This window comes from Lepus europaeus, chromosome 17, assembly GCF_033115175.1.
Source record: "Lepus europaeus isolate LE1 chromosome 17, mLepTim1.pri, whole genome shotgun sequence".
Lineage (NCBI taxonomy): Eukaryota > Metazoa > Chordata > Mammalia > Lagomorpha > Leporidae > Lepus > Lepus europaeus.
In genome coordinates this window covers 82,890,792-82,912,553 of record NC_084843.1, presented here as the reverse complement: position 1 = coordinate 82,912,553, position 21,762 = coordinate 82,890,792, and the positions used below count along the sequence as shown (strand labels likewise).

At 38.2% G+C, this 21,762-nt stretch overlaps 1 protein-coding gene across 1 annotated transcript in view; it reads right to left on the bottom strand.

The window, feature by feature from the left end:
• Positions 1 to 600: 600 nt before the first annotated feature.
• Positions 601 to 21,762, bottom strand: part of LOC133775701 (zinc finger protein 84-like) — a 78,138-nt gene continuing 56,976 nt past the window's right edge. Inside the window, exons 3-5 of the mRNA XM_062214177.1 lie at positions 15,315 to 15,441; positions 14,983 to 15,075; positions 601 to 7,188 (exon numbers count right to left, since the gene is read on the bottom strand). Of these exons, the coding sequence (XP_062070161.1) occupies positions 5,636 to 7,188; positions 14,983 to 15,075; positions 15,315 to 15,441 (1,773 nt within the window). The 3' untranslated portion in view covers positions 601 to 5,635. The remainder of the gene's footprint in view (positions 7,189 to 14,982; positions 15,076 to 15,314; positions 15,442 to 21,762) is intronic.

Below are 21,762 nucleotides of genomic sequence, written 5' to 3'. Positions count from 1 at the left end.
AGTGGTTACTGTATCTGCTCGTCTGAAGACTCATGTATCAGACTTGTGGATTAGGGGTTGGATCAATGCCCTGGAGCCGAGACATTGTCCCAATCCAATTCTTGCATGGATTGGCTCAGAATGCCTTGAAATGACTGATGGTTCCCAGCTGGAGCTACAACATGGTGCTTCCTGAGTCTCTTGGCTGCATCCTAGGCCCCAACAGCCAAAGGGTATTGGCCTTAGAAGCATCCCATTCCCTCTTACATGGAACAACCCCTCATGAAGTACTGGGAGAAGACCTAGAAATGACCAACAGGTCCTGGCCAGGGCTATATTAGGGTGCTCTCTGAAATTCTCTTGGCTGGACTCCAAACCTTGAGAGTACATATGGGTGTTGGGCTGGAAAGTGCATTTCATGCAGGGAGTGACACTACTGAGACTGGGAAGTCTGGAACAGGGTCATGGCCAACATGCCCCTATGCCTCTTTACATCAGACTCAAGTGCTTTTTTGGAGTTCTCACAAGATGTGACACTAAAGAGTCTACTTTCTTTACTTCTTGTCTTGCCTCTGGTTGTGTCTAAGTCTCCTTTCATGAGGACTGGCCCGTGATGTTAGAATAGAAAAGGGTCTTTAAATATTTGCAAAATTCATGCCACAGCAATGCTTTGTTTTTCAAAGGCTCCTTGACATCAGACTCCAAAACCCATTAGGGTGTCAGCCTGAGAACTTCACCCTGCTCTTCCCATAGAGATCGATTTGTGAGACTGGGTATGGTTTGTAGTCAGGTTGTGGACTGATGCCCTAATGCCTCTTTCTTTACCCTAAAATGACAAAATCTCTGTCTCTGCTTTACCACCCTGCAGCCTCTAGCTGTCTTCCTTGTCCCACCGGCTCTCCTCTTTCTTATGAACTCAAATTCTTGGTCCAGTGATCAGTATCTCCCTAAATATTCAGCAGGTTTTAAGTCAGAATTTAGGTATCCCTTATGAAAACACAGGCAGCCTTTTCCATATAGTCACTTCTTTAATCATAGATCCTCTGGTGGCCTGGACTTAGAGAGAGGCCCTTTGGTCTCTTCCTCCTTCCTTCCAAGTAGTCTTTTGGGCCCACCTCTTCCTTCCTTTTCAGTTCTCTTCTTTGGGTCCACCTCAATCAGGTTCTTTCTATATAGCCCATAGCTCAGAGGTAGCTCTGGGGAGAATTTTATTCCTCCCAACATGCTTGTTAATCCTTTAAACTGCTCAATCATCAACTTGAGTGGTGGCCAGGACTGGTGCCCTCCCTTCAAACTTTAGCCCCAAACCCTTTTGTTAAGGCTCTTGTCATGAAGTCTCACTTTCAAATTCAGACACATGACATGACTCAAGGTTAAGAGATGTAGAACAAGTGTTTCTTTTCATGTAAGGGGGCAAAATGATGGTACATATTTGATTATACAGAGGCCAATTCTAGTACACTTCCAGTAAAGGGAACTGCTCACGTTTTGCATGTGCTGTTCTGACAAATATATAGCCCAGGTTACAGTCAGGTAAGCCTGAGTGAATAAAGATGGTATATCCTAATTCCAGCTGCTCCTTGCTCCCTGCCTTGTGGGCTTCAGTGCATACCCAGATGCTAACGACAAGAGAGTTTGAGGGCTGTCTCAAACTCGAGAGATGAAAGCTGAGATGTTTTTAACCTCTCATTTCAGATGGAAAGCAAACCATCTAGAGCAGGTACACCCCAGAGGAGCATTCTCAGACATCAGGATCCCTTTGATCACCAGAGCTTAAAGAAAAACACCTCAACTTCGTGTACAATTGTCTGGCCTGGTTATAAACTACAGGATAAAGAAAGTTAGCCTCCAGAAGGAGTATTAACTGTAATATGGCTCTTCAACTAAATCTCTTCTGTCATAAAGCAGGGAAGTACATTGAGCTCCCTTATTTCAGGCTCCCTTTACATTATGAGACAGTCCAGAGCTCTATAAATCTTGTTGGACTGACTGAACTATTGTAGTGGCCCTATCTCCTCCAGGAATACAATGAACTCCCTGAAATCCACCCACTGCCATTCTCCAAATCTTTGGCTCTGCCAGAGTCTCATGCCAATTTACTACCTATTGAACAAATACTGGGAGGGCAGAGACCTATTTGGATCCAAGTTCTTTTCTCTGCAAGACCTTAGGAAGATTAGGTGGGGTCTTGGTAGCTTCACAGATGATCCAGAACATTACACAGAACTGTTCAGAATTTAACAGAGGTGTATGAGCTAATCTGGAAGGATGTAATTCTTCTCCTTGGCCAAACTCAAACAAGATCACAAAAGCCTGCAGCTGTGTAAGTGGTAGAAGAACATGTAGATGCATTCTATATATCCCATGGAAATGACCATGAAATTGCACCTATAAACAAGAGGTGTCATTCCCACTGGTAAGCAGGCAATTCCACAAAATGACTCTAACTGGGACCTTAATAATCCTGCAAACAATTGAAGAAGGAATCTTGTAAATGTTGTAGAGGCAATAAAGGAAATTAGAACCAAGCTCTTTAATTACTCTAAATTATTTCAGATTCATCAAGGGCCACAGGAAATTCTCTCCACATCTGTGGAACACCCAAGGGAGACTTCAAAAAATATATATACTCCATTAAACACTGATTCTATGGATGAACAGGGAAGTTTAAAGGAGAGATTGCTGAACCAGTGCACTTCAGACATCATAAGAAAACTCTAAAAATTTAGGGTGTGACTTGAAAGCACCCAAGATAATCTCTTGATGGTGGCTACCACAGTATTATAAAACATGGATAAAAGGACTAAAAACAGGAGCAAAAGGATGGCAGAAGTATGCAACTGCATAGTCACATTACCAGTGCTATCACTGCAGATAGTAGACATTTCATCAAAGATTGTCACAATAGATGCCCAGGACCATGTCACATTTGTAGAGATCACTGGAGGTTTGACTGCCCCCAAAGGCTGAGAACTATGTGGTCAGGTATTTCCAATAGACCTCCTGCATGGGACTGAGGGGCCTGGGGTCATCTTTACAGGCTCTGGAGATACATGAGATTAGCACCCAGGATCCCTGGGTGCATCTAATAGTGGAAGAAGAATTTATAAGCTTCCTTCTGGACACCAGAGCAAGTTTTTCTGCCTTTTATTACAGCTTGGGCCGCCTCTCCAATCATGGCTATAAAACAAATAGGAATTCTCCAGGGTTGATATTTCATTCAGTCTTTGAGCTGCATCTGAGATGATCTAATGTTCACACATTCCTTTTTGATAATATGAGAAAGTCCAGCATCTCCACTAGGTAGAGACCTCCTGGCCCAGATGAAGCATGAACCTCACTAAATCTTTAATTGAACTAGCTAAATTCCAACAAGCTCTTGAAAAATTATCTAAAAAACTACTAGGGCTTTACAATTCCTAAATTCAACCCTGGAGACTTACCAATAGTGAAAGCTCTTCCCAGCCACTCTTTCTGAATTTTGGGAAGGCCCTTTCACTGTCATCCTGCCCACTCCATCTCTGCAGCAAAGATCCCAGGCCAATATGCCTGGTCACTCATACCAGAGTAAAATTCTGGGCCTCTGAAGCTCCAGTAGACAAGACTCTGGAAGACAACCTCAGGTCTGACATGAGCAAGGACTACCCAAGTGAAATCACTAGGGACTCAAGCTATTGTTTAAGATGCCATCTCCAGAAAATCAATACAACTCAGTGGCATGCAGCTAAAATTCTAGTTCCTCTTTCTGTCTTCAGTTCTCTTATCATCTTTATTTCATGACTTCCTTCTCACAAACTAACTCTACTATGTTACTTCTAAAAATCCTCCTACAGTTCTTTCTCCTTTTACAGCCATTCCACTAACTGGCTCCAATATGGTGTTTGAACATGTCAGGGTGAGGTCTCCATGTATAACTTCAGTCAGTGTTAATATCAATGGGGAAGGCATGCATTGGGTACTGAGTTTCAAAATGAGTGAATAAAATAAGGGGACCACTACAGGTGCTACATGCTTGCAGGCAAATTTAGCGGGAGTGGCATATTATCAAGATGTAGAGATAGGCCTAACTACAACCACCACGTCCCATATTAAAACAAAGTTGGTTAGCTCTATAAAAATCACTTAGTCATTTTATGAAGATAATAAACCAAACTATATCCACTTTGCCTATAGCTAATGACTCATTACTGAAATGCATGACATTTTCATTTACTATATTATGACTGTCTATATTTTTTGTGATTTAATTTCAAAACATAACCACCCTTCCTTAATCCACATCAATTACCCAGATGTTATAACAATTCCAACGGGTTTGGGTCTTTTGGTAATATTTCTCTTTTTACAATTCCTAAATCATAGCGTGATCTTTGCTCCTTGGGTCAGGTAGCATCCCTCATCTCTCCAGTGACAGCATCCACACATTCCCTATGTACCAAATGATTATTATTCTGACTGTAATGATTCTTTGTCACTGCTTACTTTAATTGAAGCAGTGGTAGTGACATTTTAGTGACAACTGGACTAGGTGTACATGCACATAAGAAAATTAATCAGCTTCTATATTTTGAAAAGATGGTTAACATTGCAACCACTTTAACATATTAAAAATGAGCTGAGTCAAATTCAAAAGGGGGTCTTGGAAAACCATGCGACTGCTGATCATTTAGTCTGAAAGGTCAAATAGGATATTGGCAGTTGTCAGGAATGTGGCTTTAACTAACTAAAACCTAAATCAAAGAGAAATTAATAAACTACATGAAAAAGAGTACAAACTATATATGTCAACAGGAAATTTCTTTGAAAATTGGAAGTGGCTATCTTAGCTATTGCTTTTCCTATGACCAAATGTGCCATCCTTTTTATCATCTTGTGAGGATCATACATAATAAACTGCTATACTCTTTGTAGCTTCCAGTAGATTAAACCAGAAGCCTTTGAACGCCAGGCAGTATTCCAGATAAAGATCTCAAGGAAATCTGTATTCTGCTAGGGACATTTAGATTGACCCTCAGAAGAATGCTCTACTGTTGTTACTCAATGATGCCCCCTTTCAGCATGAAGCAACCAAAGCCATCATCGCACTAATCCCCTAACAGCTGTGAGGGCCTATTTTTCTGAGGTGCATGTGATAAGTTAGATGGGCTAATAGGCAGTTAGATAAGTTGAAAGGTCAATTAACTGCACCTAATTTTATCAAGGCTAGGCAGCATTGAAATCTCTGCTTTCTGATTGGCTGTTACTTTGCTCCTCCTGATTGGTTTAATGTAAGTCTCATTTTCATAAAGGGACCAGAGGGTCACATGTTGAATAAAAGAGCCAGCAAGGCAAGTTTCTCTGGCAACTCCTCCCTTGGAGTTCTACTCCTGACTGCTGTGGCAGGAAGTTTCCTGATTTCAATAAATTGCACTTTGTTCTTAGTTTCTGTCCACATGCAAATTCTTCAATATGAGACAAGAATCAAGATCACCATCATTCCACAACACTACAAAGACTGATTTCTGCCAAAAAAGCTTTTCAGCACTCATTATATTCATAAATTTTCTCCTATAATAGAATTCTCTGATGGACAATGATATATGACTTCCAACAAAAGGCTTTTCCACACTCATTGAGTTATTTCTTCTAGCAAAGGATCATCCACATTTTATTATCTTCACAAGACTTCCTCCACTGTGTGAATTCTCTGATGTTTAATGAGGGATGACTTCTGCCAAAACGTTTTCCCACACTCATTACATTCATAAGGTTTTTCTCCTGTGTGAATTCCCTGATGCCTTAGGAGGTGTGACTTCTGGCAAAAGGCTTTTCCACATTCACTACATTCATAATGTTTCTCCCCTGTGTGAATTCTCTGATGTGTAATGAGGATTGATTTCTGGCAAAAGGCTTTTCCACATTCATTACATTCATAAGGCTTCTCTCCTGTGTGAATTCTCTGATGTCTAACAAGGTCTGACTTCCAGTAAAAGGCTTTTCCACACTCGTTACATTCATAAGGTTTCTCCCCTGTGTGAATTCTCTGATGTGTTGTGAGGTGTGACTTCCAGCAAAATGCTTTTCCACACTCATTACATTCATAAGGTTTCTCCCCTGTATGAATTCTCTGATGTGTAGTAAGGTATGACTTTCTGCAAAAGACTTTTCCACACTCATTACATTCATAAGGTTTCTCTCCTGTGTGAATTCTCTGGTGTTTGATGAGGTCTGACTTCAACCAAAAGGCTTTTCTACATTGATTACATTCATAAGTTTTCTTCCCTGTGTGAATTCTCTTGTGTGTTATGAGGAGTGATTTCTGGAAAAAGGCTTTTCCACACTCTTTACATTTGTAAGGTTTCTCCCCTGTGTGAATTCTCTGATGTGTTTTAAGGACTGACTTCCGGCAAAAGGCTTTTCCACATTCATTACATTCATAAGTCTTCTCAGCTTTGTGAATTCTCTGATTTCTAGTGAACTTTGACTTCTGGTAAGTAGTTTTTCCACATTCATTGCACTTGTAGGGCTTTTTCCCTTTGTGAGTTCTATGATAGATGGTATGGCAGGATTTACAGCTGAATGATTTCCCACAGGGTTTACACACATAGGGTTTTTTCCTTGTATGTGGTCTCTGATTTATTCTAAGATCTGATTTGAAGATGAAAGTTTCTTCACATTCAGTAGATTCAGAGAGTTTCTTTCTTGTGCGTGTTTGTTGATTCTTGCTGAGCTTATCATTTTTATGGAAATGTTTCTTTCCTATCCTAGTTGTCATTCTGACAATGGCAGTTGACTTATTTTTACAAGTCTCTCCTGTATGAACCCTCTCAAATTCAAAGCATTTCTTCTTTCTTTTGAAGGCTTTCCCTTGTACACTGTGTTCAGTAGCCTTCTGCACAATCCGAGTCTTGCGATGCTGGCCAACAGACTCACAACACTGAAGAGAGTCCTGAGGTACATTAGGGGTATCAGATTTCTCTCCAGCTTCTGTTTCATCAGGCCCACTAGGCAGATGCACATTGTGAAATACATTGCATGACTCATATTTCATTAATGAAAAATTTAACCTTTTGATAATCAGTTTTGGAATACGTTTTGAGATTAAAATAAGTGCTTTTCTTGAATCAACTTTCTTGTGAGTTGATGCATTGTTTGCAATTAATTCTTGTCTCAAATTTGTATCTTCACTTTCCTGTTTGGTTTTAATCACATCATCTCTTTTCTGGGCAACTGAAATGAAAAAAAAAAATAATCAAAGTCACAACTTTGAATCACATCTAAATGTTTTTCTTGAATGCTCATATAAAGACAATGAAGATACTTGTTATCCTAGTGGCATAAGATTTTAAGACATTGATAAAAGATATTTATTTATGAGAATTATGTTTTTCTCCTTAACACATTAATAAATGACTCCAATAAATTTCCCAATATTCAATCATAATTTTGAACTACCTTATTTTCTTTTAAATATGACAGAATGAATTATATGGTATGGTGGATTAAAACACTCATTGGGATGCCTGCATCCTGCAACAGTAACAGTTTAAGCCCTGGTTAGTCAGCTTCCAATACAGCTTTCCTCTAGTGTATCCTGTGAGGGAGCAGATAATGGTTCAAATGTCTCAGATCCTGTCACATACTTGTGAATCTGAGATAGAATTCCAGGCTTTTGGCTTTGGCCCAGTCCAACATTAACTGCCGCAGGCATTTGTGGAGTGAACCACTGAATAGAACATCTCTCTGTTTCTCTCTATGTGTCATTATATCTTTCAAGAAGAAAACAACTAAATAAGACTATAAATGATGGGGAAACATTCGATAAATGTTTTCACACATTGATTAAACTGGAGTAGCATGCTGTGCTGTCTACTAGCCATTTGTGTTTCCTCCACTTTTTCTGTTTTTTTTTTTCTTACAGAAATTGTTTTTTGCTGATCCTTCAACGTTAAAGAGGGGAAGGTTTTATTGAATCACTGACATGCAGGTGAAGAGGGATGCTAAAGAAGACCCCATGAGAGGCTAGCACTGTGGTGTAGCAGGAAAAGCCACCGCTTGCAGTGCCAGCATCCCATATGGGCTCCGGTTCAAGTCCTGGCTACTCCACTTCTGAGCCAGCTCTTTGCTATGGCCTGGGAAAGCAGTAGAAGATGGCCTGGGTCTTTGGGCCCCTGCACCCGCGTAGGAGACCTGGAAGAAGCTCCTGGCTCCTGCCTTTGGATCAGCACAGCTCCGGCCATTGTGGCCAATTGAGGAGTGAATCAGTGGATGGAAGACCTCTCTGCCTCTCCTTCTCTAGAATTCTCTGACTTTCAAATAAAATAAATAATTCTAAAAAAAGAATAAAGAAGACCACATGTTAGGAACTGGATTTGGGTAGTCTCATGTTCAGTCATGCCACAGGACCAGCACTTCTGGGATTTTCAAATTTAAAAAAAATCTCCTTTTATCTGCACTCTATGATAGCTTTCCCATATTACTAAGAAAACCTGATTCTGTCAGCTTTTCAGAATGACAACAGGTACAGAAATTTCCCATTATATGACCCTGGGTATATACTCCTTACTAGTTTAGGGGAATTGTTTCTGCAACTCAGGATGCTTACCTTCTTTGAAAAATGTTTGCTACTTCAATCTGAGATCAACCTTCCTGGTTTTCTACTCTCATTTCTTGGAACACACTCCTGTTTCACAATTTGATTTCTGGGTTGGAAGATCAGTTCTTATTTCTAGAGAAAACTGAGTCTCCAATGCTTTTTCTTTTATTGAAAGAGAGATTTCAAACTTCAAAATGCACTCTCAAATAAATCTGAGTCATTCAATGTGCAGCAATGGCTTAACATGATCTTGGGATGCAGAATCTCCTTATTCACTTGGTGAGTCTAGGACTGCCTATTTCCATGTTCCTATCTTGGGTCCTGCTTAGTATTATGATTTGTTATGTCACAATGCAGAAACTTGCTCCTGAACACCTTATATTATTTTCTTATTTACTTAAGAGCCAGAGAGACAGAGAATGTGATTCAAAGCAAAACACAGAGCTCCTATCCACTTGCTTACTCCTCAAATATTTACTGCAGTCCAACATTTTCTTATTTATTTGAGAAGGAGAGACAGGGAAAGAGAGAAAAGAGAGAGAGACACACACACACACACAAAAGAGAGAGCTCCCTCTCATTGGTTTAGTCTTGAAAGGCTTGCAAGAGCAAGCTCTGTGTCTAACCAAAGCAAGAATTGGGAACTCAATCTGGAGAACTATTAAAAAACCAGTATCTATGAGCTCCCAAATTAGCAAGCATTAAAGGAATGAATACATACACGAAAAATGCATTAAGGAAAACAATATTAAAGTGGAGAGACAGGTAGATCCAAGATGGCTGAATCGGGAAAAGATGTGTAGATTCTGACAGAGGAAGGTATGAGAAGAACAGAGAAGGAACTGTGTTCCTAAGGGGCAGTTGGAGAGTTTTCAGTGGAAGGTCTATAGAAAGAGGAGAGATTCTGTAAGGCAGCAGGGACTGTAGTGGCAGCTATTGGGACACTGCCAATGAATTTTGCAGGAGGAGGCTTGTAGGGACACTTATCTTCTCAGAGCGAGGTGAGAGGAATCTGTGGCAGCTGATGCATCACTCTTGATTTTGTCTGAAGGAAAACCTCATGGTCCTCACTGACTTTGAGACTGGACTGAAGCATTGGCAGGGGACAGGGTGCCCAAAAAACCCCATGAAGGTAGGGTGCATTGCTTTCCTCCCCTCATTCCATAAAGGAGCCCAGTGACTTGCAAAGAGGAAGTGCCACCTTGATAAGGCTACTGCAGCCCAAGAGCCACTGGTACATTATGTCAGAGGGATATATCTTTGTTTCCCATTGCTTTTGACTCTGAGCTGGAGAGTTGGTGGAGACCGAGTTCCCACTTATTCTACAAAGTGTGGGCCTATTGCTCCTCTTCCCTCACTCCATGATAACAGACTCAGCTAGCCAAGCAGAACATATCCTAACCTGTCACGTAGGCAGTGCCTCTGGGAATGGGGTGGCTATCTCCATAGATGGAGGAGCTAACAGAATAGAGAGTGAATCCCCAGCTCTGTGACTGTGAGAATCCTGTGAATGTTGACTAAACATGGACTATGATTGGGTCTTTGGGTAATCGATGGATCCAGCTCCAGGGGCTCAGAGTTCCCAGAGTTCCCTGCTGGGGAGGATTAACTTCCAAGAGCTCCATGCTCACCCTGAGGAGCACATAGATCCTTTATGCACTTCATGACCTGAGAGGGATTTCTCATCCTTGTCATGTAGTAGATTCCTTTAGCACCTATATTCACTGCTCTGTGTTCTTGAGTAATCTTATGGTCATTCTTTGGATTTTTTTTTCAGGCCTTTCATTAATCTCTTCATCTTTATATTCTAATATTGAAGCGTTGTGTTCCTTTGGGGAGTAATATTATTTTGCTCCTGTTTCTTGTATTCCTATGTTTATTTTTAGGCAAGTGTAGAAACACTTGTTGGTTTTCTTCTCTGAGGACTTTCCTCTTTGAAATGTGCCTCTGTGGCTTAGTGGAATGACTGCTCCTTCAGGGTATATTTATAAGTGTGTGCTGGGTGGAGCTAAGACACTCTGGCCAATGCTTGAGGGTTAGGCAAGAGTCTAGAGTGAGACCCAAATTGTGTGTGACTAATCTTTATCATCAGTAGAGGAGAAAGTGTAATCTCCTGGCAGGCATATTTACAGTTCCAGTCCCTCTGTGCTGAGGTGAACCAACTGCCAATGGTAAATAAACAATGCTTGTGAATATCTAACCTAGAAGACAATTCTTTAGGAAAATCTCAGATAAAAAAATAAAAATTTGAATTACTGAAAACAGTATTTGAAATTAAAGGATAACATCAAACAATCATATATGTGTTACAGGAATTCCTGAAGGCATGGAAAGACAAAATGAATTAGAAGAGTTATTCAGTGAAATAATAGCAGAAAATTTCTTATTTTTATAAAGATACAAACATCCAGGTACAGGAAAACACTATGGAGCTCCTAATAGACAAGATCAGAAAACATCATCACCATGACACATTATAGTCAAACTTTCAAAAGTAAAATATAAAGAGATCCTAAAGTGTGTAAGAGAGAAACTCCAGATTACCTTTAAAAGAAGTCTAACTATAAGCTGTACTTTGGAAATTTATATTCATTAAATAAAAGTTTAATAAATGAAAAAAAAGAAGAAGAAGAAGTCTAACTAGAATGACAGCTGATTTCTCCTCAGAAACCTACAGGCTAGTAGACAAGAGATAGACAATCTAAGTTCTAGAAGGAAAAAAACTATCAACCACAATATTATGCTGAGAAAAGCTCCCCTTTATAAATGAAGATGAAATAAAGACCATCCAAAACAAACAGAAATTCAAAGAATTTGTTTTCACTCAGACAGTCCTAAAATTGATACTTAGGGATGTGCTACTCCTAGAGAAAAAGATAATCAGCGTCATAAAAGTATGTGAAGGCAGAAAACTTCTGAGTAAAAGTACAAAGAAAATTTAAAACAAACAATTGGAATATTCAAAGAAACTGGCAGGACTAAGTCATTACCTATCAATAAAAACAGATGGAACAACCTGAAGATGGAACAACATGGAGGTAGGACATATGAAGATGAAATAACATGCCCCTGAATGAACAATGAGTCATAGAAGAAATCAAAAGGAAAATTTAAAAAATCCAAGAAATGAATAAACACAACTATCAAAATGTATGGGATACAACAAAAGCAATATTAAGAGGAAAGTTTAAAGCAATTAATGCCTACATCAAAAACTGGAAAGACATCAAATAAATGATTTAACAATGATAAAATGAATAAACTCAGATCTGCAAAATAAGAGGTTACAACAAATACCCCAGAAATAATAAGAATTATCAGGAATTACTACAAACAGCTATATTCAAACAAACTGGAAAATATACAAGAAATGCACTGATTTCTCCACACAATTTACCAAAATTGAGTCATAAAGACAAAAAAAAAATCCTAAATAAAGAAATAACCAAGTAGGAAACTGAATCAGTAATGATGACGTTCCCAACAAATAAAAGTCCAGTAATGGATGGTCTCACTGCTGAATTCTACCAAACTTTAAAAAAAAAAAAAACTAATACCAAATCCCCCTAAATTATTTAAAGCAATTGAAGGGTAGAGGATCCTAATCCTCCAAAACTCCTTCTATGAGACCAGTATCACCATAATTCCAAAAACCAGAAAAAAAAAAACAACAAAGAAAGAAAACTATAAATCAATATCACTGATGAACATAGATTAAAATCCTCAACAAAATATTAGCTAATTGAATACAACAACACATCAGAAAGATCATTCACCCAGACCAAGTGGAATTTATCCCTGGTATACAAAGATGACTCAACATTTGCAAATCAATGGTTGTGATATATCACATTAACAAATAGAAGAATAAACATCATATGATTATCTCAATAGACATAGAGAAAATATTTGGGGGGAAGCTGAAAATATTTCCACTAAAATCCAAAACCAGAGAAGGATGTTTACTTTCACCATTACTAATCAATATATTTCTGGAAGTTTTAGTCAGAATCATTAGGCAAATAAATAAATAAATAAATGTAATATAAAATGGAAAAGAGGAAGTAAAATTTTTCCTGTTTGCAGACCATATGATCCTAAACATAGGGCAAATAAAAGACTACACTAAGAGATTATGGAACTCATAAGAGAGCTTTGCAAAGTTGCTGGATATACAATCAACACACAAAAAAATCACCCACGATTGGGGAAGACTTGTAAGATCAACCCTATTTATAATAGCTACAAATAAATTTAAATATCTTTGGATAAATTTAACCAAGACCACAAAGATATCTACAATGAAAATTATAAAACACTAAGGAAAGAAACAAAAGGCACAAAAATGGTAAAATCTTCCATGGTCATCGATTGGAAGAATTAATATTGTTAAAATGTTCATACTAATTTAAAGATTCAATGCAATCCTAATCAACGTATCAAGGAGATTCTTCTCAGATCTAGAAAAACTGACCAGAAATTATGGAAACACAAGAGATCCTGAATAGCTAAAACAAACTTAAACAGCAAAAGAAATGCTGAAGGCATCACAATACCAGATTTCAAGATATATTTCAGGGCAATTACAATCAAAATAGCCTGGTACTTGCACAAAAAAAAAAGACATGTGGACCAATGGAACAGAGCAAAGACCCCAGAAATTAATTCATGAATTTACAATCAACTAATTTTTGACAAATGAGCTAAAATTATTCCCTGGAGAAAGAACAATCTCTTCAACAAATGGTGTTGTGAATATTGGATCTCTACATGTAGAACTATGAAACACGACACCTAACTTACAGCCTACACAAAAATAAAATCACATTGGATCAAGGATCTAAATGTAAGATCTGAAACCATCAAATTACTAGAGGAAAATATGGGCAAAACACTGGCAAACATTGTCATAGATAAGCACTTCCTGGATAAGGCCCTAGAAACACAGGAAATAAAAGCAAAAATAGACAAATAAGATTATACCAAGCTGAGAAGTTTTGGCACAGCGGAGGAAAACACTCAAAAGGAGCAACCAACAGAATGAGAGAAAATATTTGTGAACTATACACCTGATAAAGGATTAATATATGGAATATATAAGGAGCTCAAGAAACTCAACACCAGCAAAACAATGCAGTTAAGAAATGGGCTAAAGATATGAACAGGAATTTTCAAGGGATGAAAAACAAATGGCTAACAGACATGAAAAAATGCTCAGGATCACTTGCCAACAAGGAAATGCAATTAAAAAGACAATTAGGTTACCCATAACCCCAATAGAATAGTTACCATGTAAAAATTAAAAAAAAATGCCACCAAGGACATAGATAAAATAGCACCCTAATACACTGTTATTGGGAATGTAAACTAGTATGAATATTATGGAAGACAGTATAGAAATTCTTCAGAAATCTGAAAATAGATCTATCATATGATACAACAATCCCACCCCTGGAAATTTATCCAAAAGAAATAAAACAGCTTATGAGTTATCTGTACCCCCATGTTTATATCAGCTCAATTCATAATAGCGAAAACATGGAATCAACTCAGATGTCCATAAACTGATGCCTACATAATGAAGTTGTGATATGTATACATGATAGAACACAACCATATAAATGAATGAAAGTCTTTCACAAGAAAATGGATGCAAGTAGAGACTATTATGTTAGTGAAATTAGCCAGTTTGCAAAAGAGAAATACCATGTTTTCTCTGACTTGTGGTACTAATACAGAGTATAAAAAGAGTAATGTAGTCGAGTGAAATTGACATTTTGATTTGATTATTTATAGCCCTTGTCTATAACTCCCTGAAGAACAATAGTTTTTCTTACTACTTATTGAATTCCTCATTTAATGGAGAATTTAGCTTGTGATTATCAAGTAAATTGAAAGTATGTCATTTCAAAAATTAAAAGAAAATTAAGAAAGGATAGAGGAGGGAGTGTGGGACTAGAGAAGTAAGGGAGGGGAGGGTAGGAAGCATCATTATGTTCTCAAAACTGTATATATAAAATACACAAAATCTGTTCTGTTTATATAAATAACACACAAAGTAGAGAGAAAAACAATTGAGATTTTATAGAATATATCTAACCTAGTAAAAAGCTTCCATAGAGCTAGAAAGTGACTGAATGTTTTTGGTATTTTAGAGATCTATTTATTGATAAGGAAGCAGAGTTACAGAGAAAGAGGGAAAGACAGAGTAAAACACAGAGACAGGGTCCACAAAGCTGGACCCAAGATTGTATTTAAATTAGAGGAAACATGAGTGCCCTCACTGGAGACTGCAGAATGGCTTTGTCTGATGCATGGGAGCAGCTGTCCTCAGAGCTGGGACTTGAGTTAGTAAGAAGAGCTCCAGTCAACAACATCTGCTATACTCTTTCTGTCCCAGTCTCCTTGGCCACTACACGCAGACTGACCTGGCAGGCTCTGGTTCAGGCATTCTTTCACCAGCCATGGCTCTGCTCCTTGCTCCAACTTGAAGATCAAGTCAGGTTTGGTGATGCAGTGCCCTGTTAATGGGAAATAATGTGAGGTATTTTCAAATCACTAATTTAGGTTTTTTGAAGTACAAAACCATGGTACAAGAGTTGTGAAACAAAAAATGCCAATTTGAATCATTTCCTAGAGGGTAGATGCTCAGATTTTTTTATGGACACAAGTTACATACCTACCTACCATTAAACCACATAAAGTGTTTGTTTATGTGTCAAGTGAGAATAAAATTTTTCAGTTGGGGAGTACCACTCACCTAAGGACCGCAGGCTGCTGTATGTCTCCAGCATCACATCCTTATATAGGGTCCTCTGAGCATTGTCTAGGTCCTGCCACTCCTCCTGGGTGAAGTCCACAGCCAGGTCTTCAAATGACAGCAACCCCTGTAACAGCACATTTCTGCTCAACATATTACCTCTGTCACAAAACAGAAACGACCGGGGGCCGGCACTGTGGCAGAGTGGGTAAAGCTGCTGCCTGCAGTGCCAGTATCCCATATGGGTGCCTGTTCGAATCCTGGCTGCTCCACTTCCAATCCAGTTCTTTGCTATGGCCTGGGATAGCAGTGGAAGATGGCCAGTCCTTGGGCCCCTGCATTCATGTGGCAGACTTGGGGGAGGCTCCTGGCTTGGATTGGCAAAGCTTCAGCTGTTGCAGCCATCTGGGGAGTAAACCATCGGATGGAAGACCTCTCGCTCTCTCTGCCTCTCCTCTCTCTGTGTAACTCTTTCAAATAAATAAATAAATCTTTTTAAAAATTTTTCATTCATTCTTCTTTAACATGATACATTATATGTATCTGAGAATAAGAGAAAGCATCATAGTTAAAGAGTAAACATTGGAAGGTAAAGATGCCTCAGCAGCACTTGTGAGAGCTGCAAGTCAATTTAGAGAAGCAAGTAAAAATGAACTCTTTACTTAGTGTAGGGTCAATTTATGAGCACAAAATTAACTGAAAATAGTTATTTGTAAAATAAAGAATGGGAATAGGAAAGGGAGGAGGAAGTTTGGAAATGATCAGAAGGCATAGTAAAGGTGGGAAGTATCACTATTTTCCTGAATCCATATATAGGAAGTACATGAAGTTTGTAGGCCTTAAAGAAATTTTTTTTAAAAAAAATACATTGAAACAATTGTTCTACAATAATGACATTCCCTCATATTCCAACCTTTGAGAATGCACATGAGCTGGCTATAGCAATGTGCTTAGTGAACAGAACTTGGCACATGTGAAACACTGAGAATATCATTAAGAGCAAATGATAGCATCCTAACTGGAAACATGTTAAATTTAAATAAAATATCATCGTTTAAATAAAAAACACTCTGTCCATATTTTATGTTCTGATAAAAGCTATAATTGTGAATTTAAATGTTAAGAATAAATAGGAGAGAGGTTGGCACTGTGGTTTAGTGGGTAAAGCCACTGCCTGCAGAGCCAGCATCCCATATGGGTGCTGGTTCAAGTTCCAGCTGCTCCACTTTCGATCCAACTCTCTGCTGTGGCCTGGGAAAGCAGTAGAAGATGGCCCAAGCCCTTGGGCCCCTGCACCCACGTGGGAGACTCAGAAGAAGCTCCTGGCTTCGGATCGTCACAGCTCTGGCTGTTGTGGCCAAGTGGGGAGTGAACCAGTGGATGGAAGACCTCTCTCTCTCTCTCTCTCTCTCTCTCTCTCTCTCTCTCTGCTTCTGCCTCTCCTTCTCTTCCTGTGTAATTCTGACTTTCAAAAAAATATATAAATCTTTAAAAAAAGAATAAATAGGAGAGAAATGATAATAATGGGTTGGCAGAACTTATTTGATATAGCCTTTATTATTACATAGGCAATGAGAAAGAACCAAAGAGTAATTACATATAACTAAAACCTGTTATATATCAAAAGACATTATCAACAAAATGAAAAGGCAACCCATTTCATGGGAGAAAAAATTTACAAATCATATGATATGAGATTAATATTGGGAATATATAGTATATAAGAAAATCCTACAACTCAAAAGCAATAAAAAACAGATTTAGAAATAAGCAATGAACTAAAGACATTTGTACAGGGGCTGGAATTGTGTCATCATGGGTTAAACTACGACTTGCCATTCTGGCATCCCAGGCATCCCATATTGGAAAGTCAATTCAAGTCTTACTCTGTTTCTTATCCAGCTTCCTACTAATGCATCTTGGAAGGCAACAAAAGATGGACTATGCACTTGGGCCCCTACTACCTAGGAGGGAGAACAGGATGGAGTTCCTGGCTTCTGGTTTGGCCTGGTCCATATCTCACTGTTAAAGCCTTGAGGGGCAAACTAGCCTCACTGTTAAAGCCTTGAGGGGCAAACTAGCACATGGAGGTGTTTCTCTCTCTCTCTTTCTCTCTCTCTCTCTCCCTCCTTCCTGCCCTCCCTCTATCTCTCTCTCCCTCTTTCTCTGTCTCTTTATCTCTATCTCTCTCTCTCTCTCTCTCTCTCTCTCTCTGTTGCTCTGTCTTTCAAATATACAAATAAATCCTTTAAAAACATATTTCTGGGACCAGTATTGTGGCACAGTGGGTTAAGCTGTTTACAGTGATGCTGAAATCAGATGTGATTACCATTTCTAGTCCTGGCTGCTCCACTTCTAATTCAGCTTACTGCCAACATGCCTGGGAAAGCAATGGCAGACAGTCTGAGTGCCTGGGCCCCTGACACCCACGTGGGAGACCTGGAAGGAGTTCTAGGCTCCTGACTTTTACATGGCACAGTCCTAGCAACTACACACATTTACAGAATAAACCAGCAGATACAGGATCTCTCTATTTGTCTCTGTCTCTGTAACTCTGCCTTTGAAATAAATTAAATAAACCTTTAAAAAGATATTTCTACAAGAATGATGTACAAAGAACTGATTAGCACATGAAAATATATTCAACATTATTTAGTTTTAGGTAAACACAAATGACAATCACAATGAGATACCACTTTCCAACCACTGAAATGTTTATTATTAAAAAAAAAAAAATGAGATCCCAGCAGAAAGAACACACCATCAAAGAAGGAGGCACCTTTCTCTGAAGGGAGGAAAGAACTTCCACTTTGATTATGGCCTTGTCTAAATAAGGTCGGAGTTGGTGAACTCAAGAGGCTTCCATAGCCTTGGAAGCTCATGATAAGAGCCTCGTGTGATTACTGATGTCATAAATAAGAGTGTCAATTGTTAAATCAATAATGGGAGTCACTGTGTACCTACTCCCTATGTAGGATCTCTGCCCTTAAAGTGTTGTGTTATGTGAAGTAATGGTAAAACTAGTACTCAAACAGTACTTTACACTTTGTGCTTCTGTGTGGGTGCAAACTGTTGAAATCTTTACTTAGTATATACTAAATTGATCTTCTGTATATAAACATAATTGAAAATGAATCTTGATGAAGAATGGGATGGGAGAGGGAGTGGGAGATCAGAGGGAGGTTATGAGGGGAAAAGCTGCTATAATCCAAAAGTTGTACTTTTGAAATTTATATTTATTAAATAAAAGTTAAAAAAAGTTTGCAAATCTGTAGAAACTGAACTCTAGTACATGGCTGGTATGTATGTAAAATGATGGAACAAACATGGAAGAGTTTGAAAACATAACAGATCATTTTGGGTTAGAAATACACTATTTTTTTTTTATTAGTACAAAATATAAACAGGATCATCTACATATATGTATATAAGCAAAAATAATTTTCAAACTTATTCATTCATTTATTTACTTTTCTTTAAATGCACACACACACACAGAGAGAGAGAAAGACAGAAAATCCACTGGCTTGTTTGCTCTCAAAATGGCTACAACAGCCAGAAATGGACAGATGCTGAAGCCAGGTACAGAAATTTACTTGAGCCTATCATGTGTTTCTCAATTTTTCAAATATTTGAGCCATTATCTGCTGCCTCCTATAGTCTGCATTAGCAGGAAGCTGAAATTGGAAGCAAAGTTAAGACAAACCCTCACAAACCAATATTGGATTCAGGTGAGGTAGAGGTATATTTTTAAACATTGTTAATTACTTTCATTTTGTTTTAAGGGTACAGAAACAGAGAGAGAGCAAGTGAGCGAGAGAAATGAAGATATTATGTCTTTTGTTTTGCTTCGCATGTGCAATTTAATTCAGGCAGAGTTGGGCCAGGCCACAGCCAATAGTGTAGAATTTGATTGGGTTTCCCATGTCGGTGGCAGGAACTTTAGTAGTTTAGTCATATTCTGCTGCCTCCCAGTATGCACATTAGCACAAAAAGTGGATGAGAAGTAATGCATCAGGGACTTAAATCTGGCACTCCAATATGGGAAATGGGAATCCCAAGTGTCAATTTAAGCTTATGTGGGAAAGCCCACCCTAAAGAGGTATCTTAACTACTGTGTCAAATGCTCAACACAAATAAACATGATGAAAGCTGTGTTTCCTGTTTTATATGTATCTTTCTCTTGACATTGCTTCACATGTATGCCACCTCCAAGTTCATGAAATCTTTCTCCCACTAACTCCTAAGCCTATTACCACATCATAGGAGAGGTCAAAGCTCATCACTGAGATAATATATATTCTTCACAATTTTTGTCAAGGGTGATACTTCTCATAAAAAGAGTGACACTTCTCACCAATGGAAGAATAGTTGTTTTTGAGTCCAGGCTACTCTACTTCTGATCCAGCTCTCTGCTATGGCCTGGGTGGGCAGTGGAAGATGGCCCAAGTCCTTGGGCCACTGAACACATGTGGGAAGACCTGGAGGAAATTCCTGGCTCCTGGCTTCAGATCGGCACAGCTCTGGCCATTGTGGCCAATTGGGGAGTGAACCAGTAGATGGAAGACCTCTTGTACTCTTTCTGCCTGTCCTTTCTCTGTGTAACTCTTTCAAATAAATAAATAAAAAGAAAAAGAAATTAGAAATAGAATGACAAGAAATCATCAGTGAGGTCAAGATAGAAACAGAAGAATATTCAGGAGAAGAACATGTACAGTAGCTCCAAATGTGGCAGAGAAGAGAAATTGAAAAGTGGGGCAGGCATTTAGCTTTGTGTTTGTGATGCTACTTAGTACTCCTTGCTCCTATTTCAGAGTGCCAGAGATATATTTTCAGCTCTGATTTTTGATTCCAGATTCTTGTTAATGCAGACCCTGGGAGAGAGTAGTGATGACTCAAGTAATTGGGTTTCTGTCAGCCATGTGAGAGGCTAGCACTACATTCCTGGATCTTAGATTCAGCTTTAAAAAATTTATTTAAATTATACGTTTGAAGTATTTCATATATATAGATTTAAGAACATAATAATACTTCCCTCCCTACCCTCCCTCCTGCCCACACTCTAAGCCTTCTTCCTCTCCCCTCTCCTCTTCCGACTTAATTTTTACAAAGATTTATTTTCAGCTTACCTGATTCTTGTAAGGTTACCTCAACACTATGTAAAGAATTCAACAAATAGTATGAAGAAAAAAACTTTATTCTTCCGCAGAACAGACAAGGGCTATAAACAATCAAAGTCTCAAAATGTCCATGCCACTCCAATGTATTGCATTTTAGGTATTCTATAATTTACCCTCAGATCAGGGAAAACGTAAGATTGGGGGATTGGCTTATTTCACTAAGTACAATGGTTTCCAGTTCATCCATTTTGTTATAAAACACAGGATTTCATTTTTTTCTTATAGCTGAGTAGTGTTCCATAGTATGTATGTATGTGTGTGTGTGTATATATATATATATATATATACTTATATATATAATATATATAATTGATAACTGGATAAATAAATGTATATATGTGTGTGTGTGTATATATATATATATATATATATATATATATATATAGACATTTAGGTTGATCCCATATCTTAACTATTGTGTTAGATGCAGCTTTGACCCAGCCCTGGCTGCTGTGGGTATTTGGGGAGTTAATCTATGGATAAGAGCTCTCTCTCTCTTCTCTCTCTCTTTTTTCCTAAGAGCTCTGTCTCTTAAACTACATATCTCTCTCACTGTCTCTCTGTGTTTCTTTCTGTCTCCTGTATGTGTGTGTGTTTGTGTGTGAATGTGTGTGTATTAATACAGCAAAAGATTCAGGTAAGAAAAATATTAGTGAACGAACTTATGTTATTGGTAAATATTTGAAGAATTTAATTAAGACAAGTTTGAATAGATTAAGGTTCAAATGAAGAATGGAATTATTTGTCTGAATATATAAATTTGAGAAATCCACAGCACAATATGTGTCCATACACTGACTTGGAGAAATATATAGAGAGTTGCTTAAAAACCTGCAGAAGAGTCCACACACTCCTGGTCTAACCCATGAAACCAGTACAGCCTTCTTATAGCTGTTGAGTACCACAATATTTAAGCAATTCCAAATAAAGCCCTTAGTAACTGATTCTGTTTTTCAGCACTAGGTAAATCCTACCTTTGTTGAATGCTATGTTTATTATCACTGTCTACTACATCCACATGATGAATAAAGATTCTGTTTTGAACCTCACAGCCTAAGGGAATTACCACATTCTTCTCAAAATTTTAATTTAAATCATGGAACAAATGTGTCCTTTTGTTATGGAATCTGAAAGACAAGAGAATACTTTCCACAATCTTAGGTGGTTATGTCTTACAACTCCAACAACTTTACATTGCCTAGTGTATTCACTGATGTTGAATTATATTTACAGGGCACTTTTCCATTTTAACTGACAAACCCTCACAA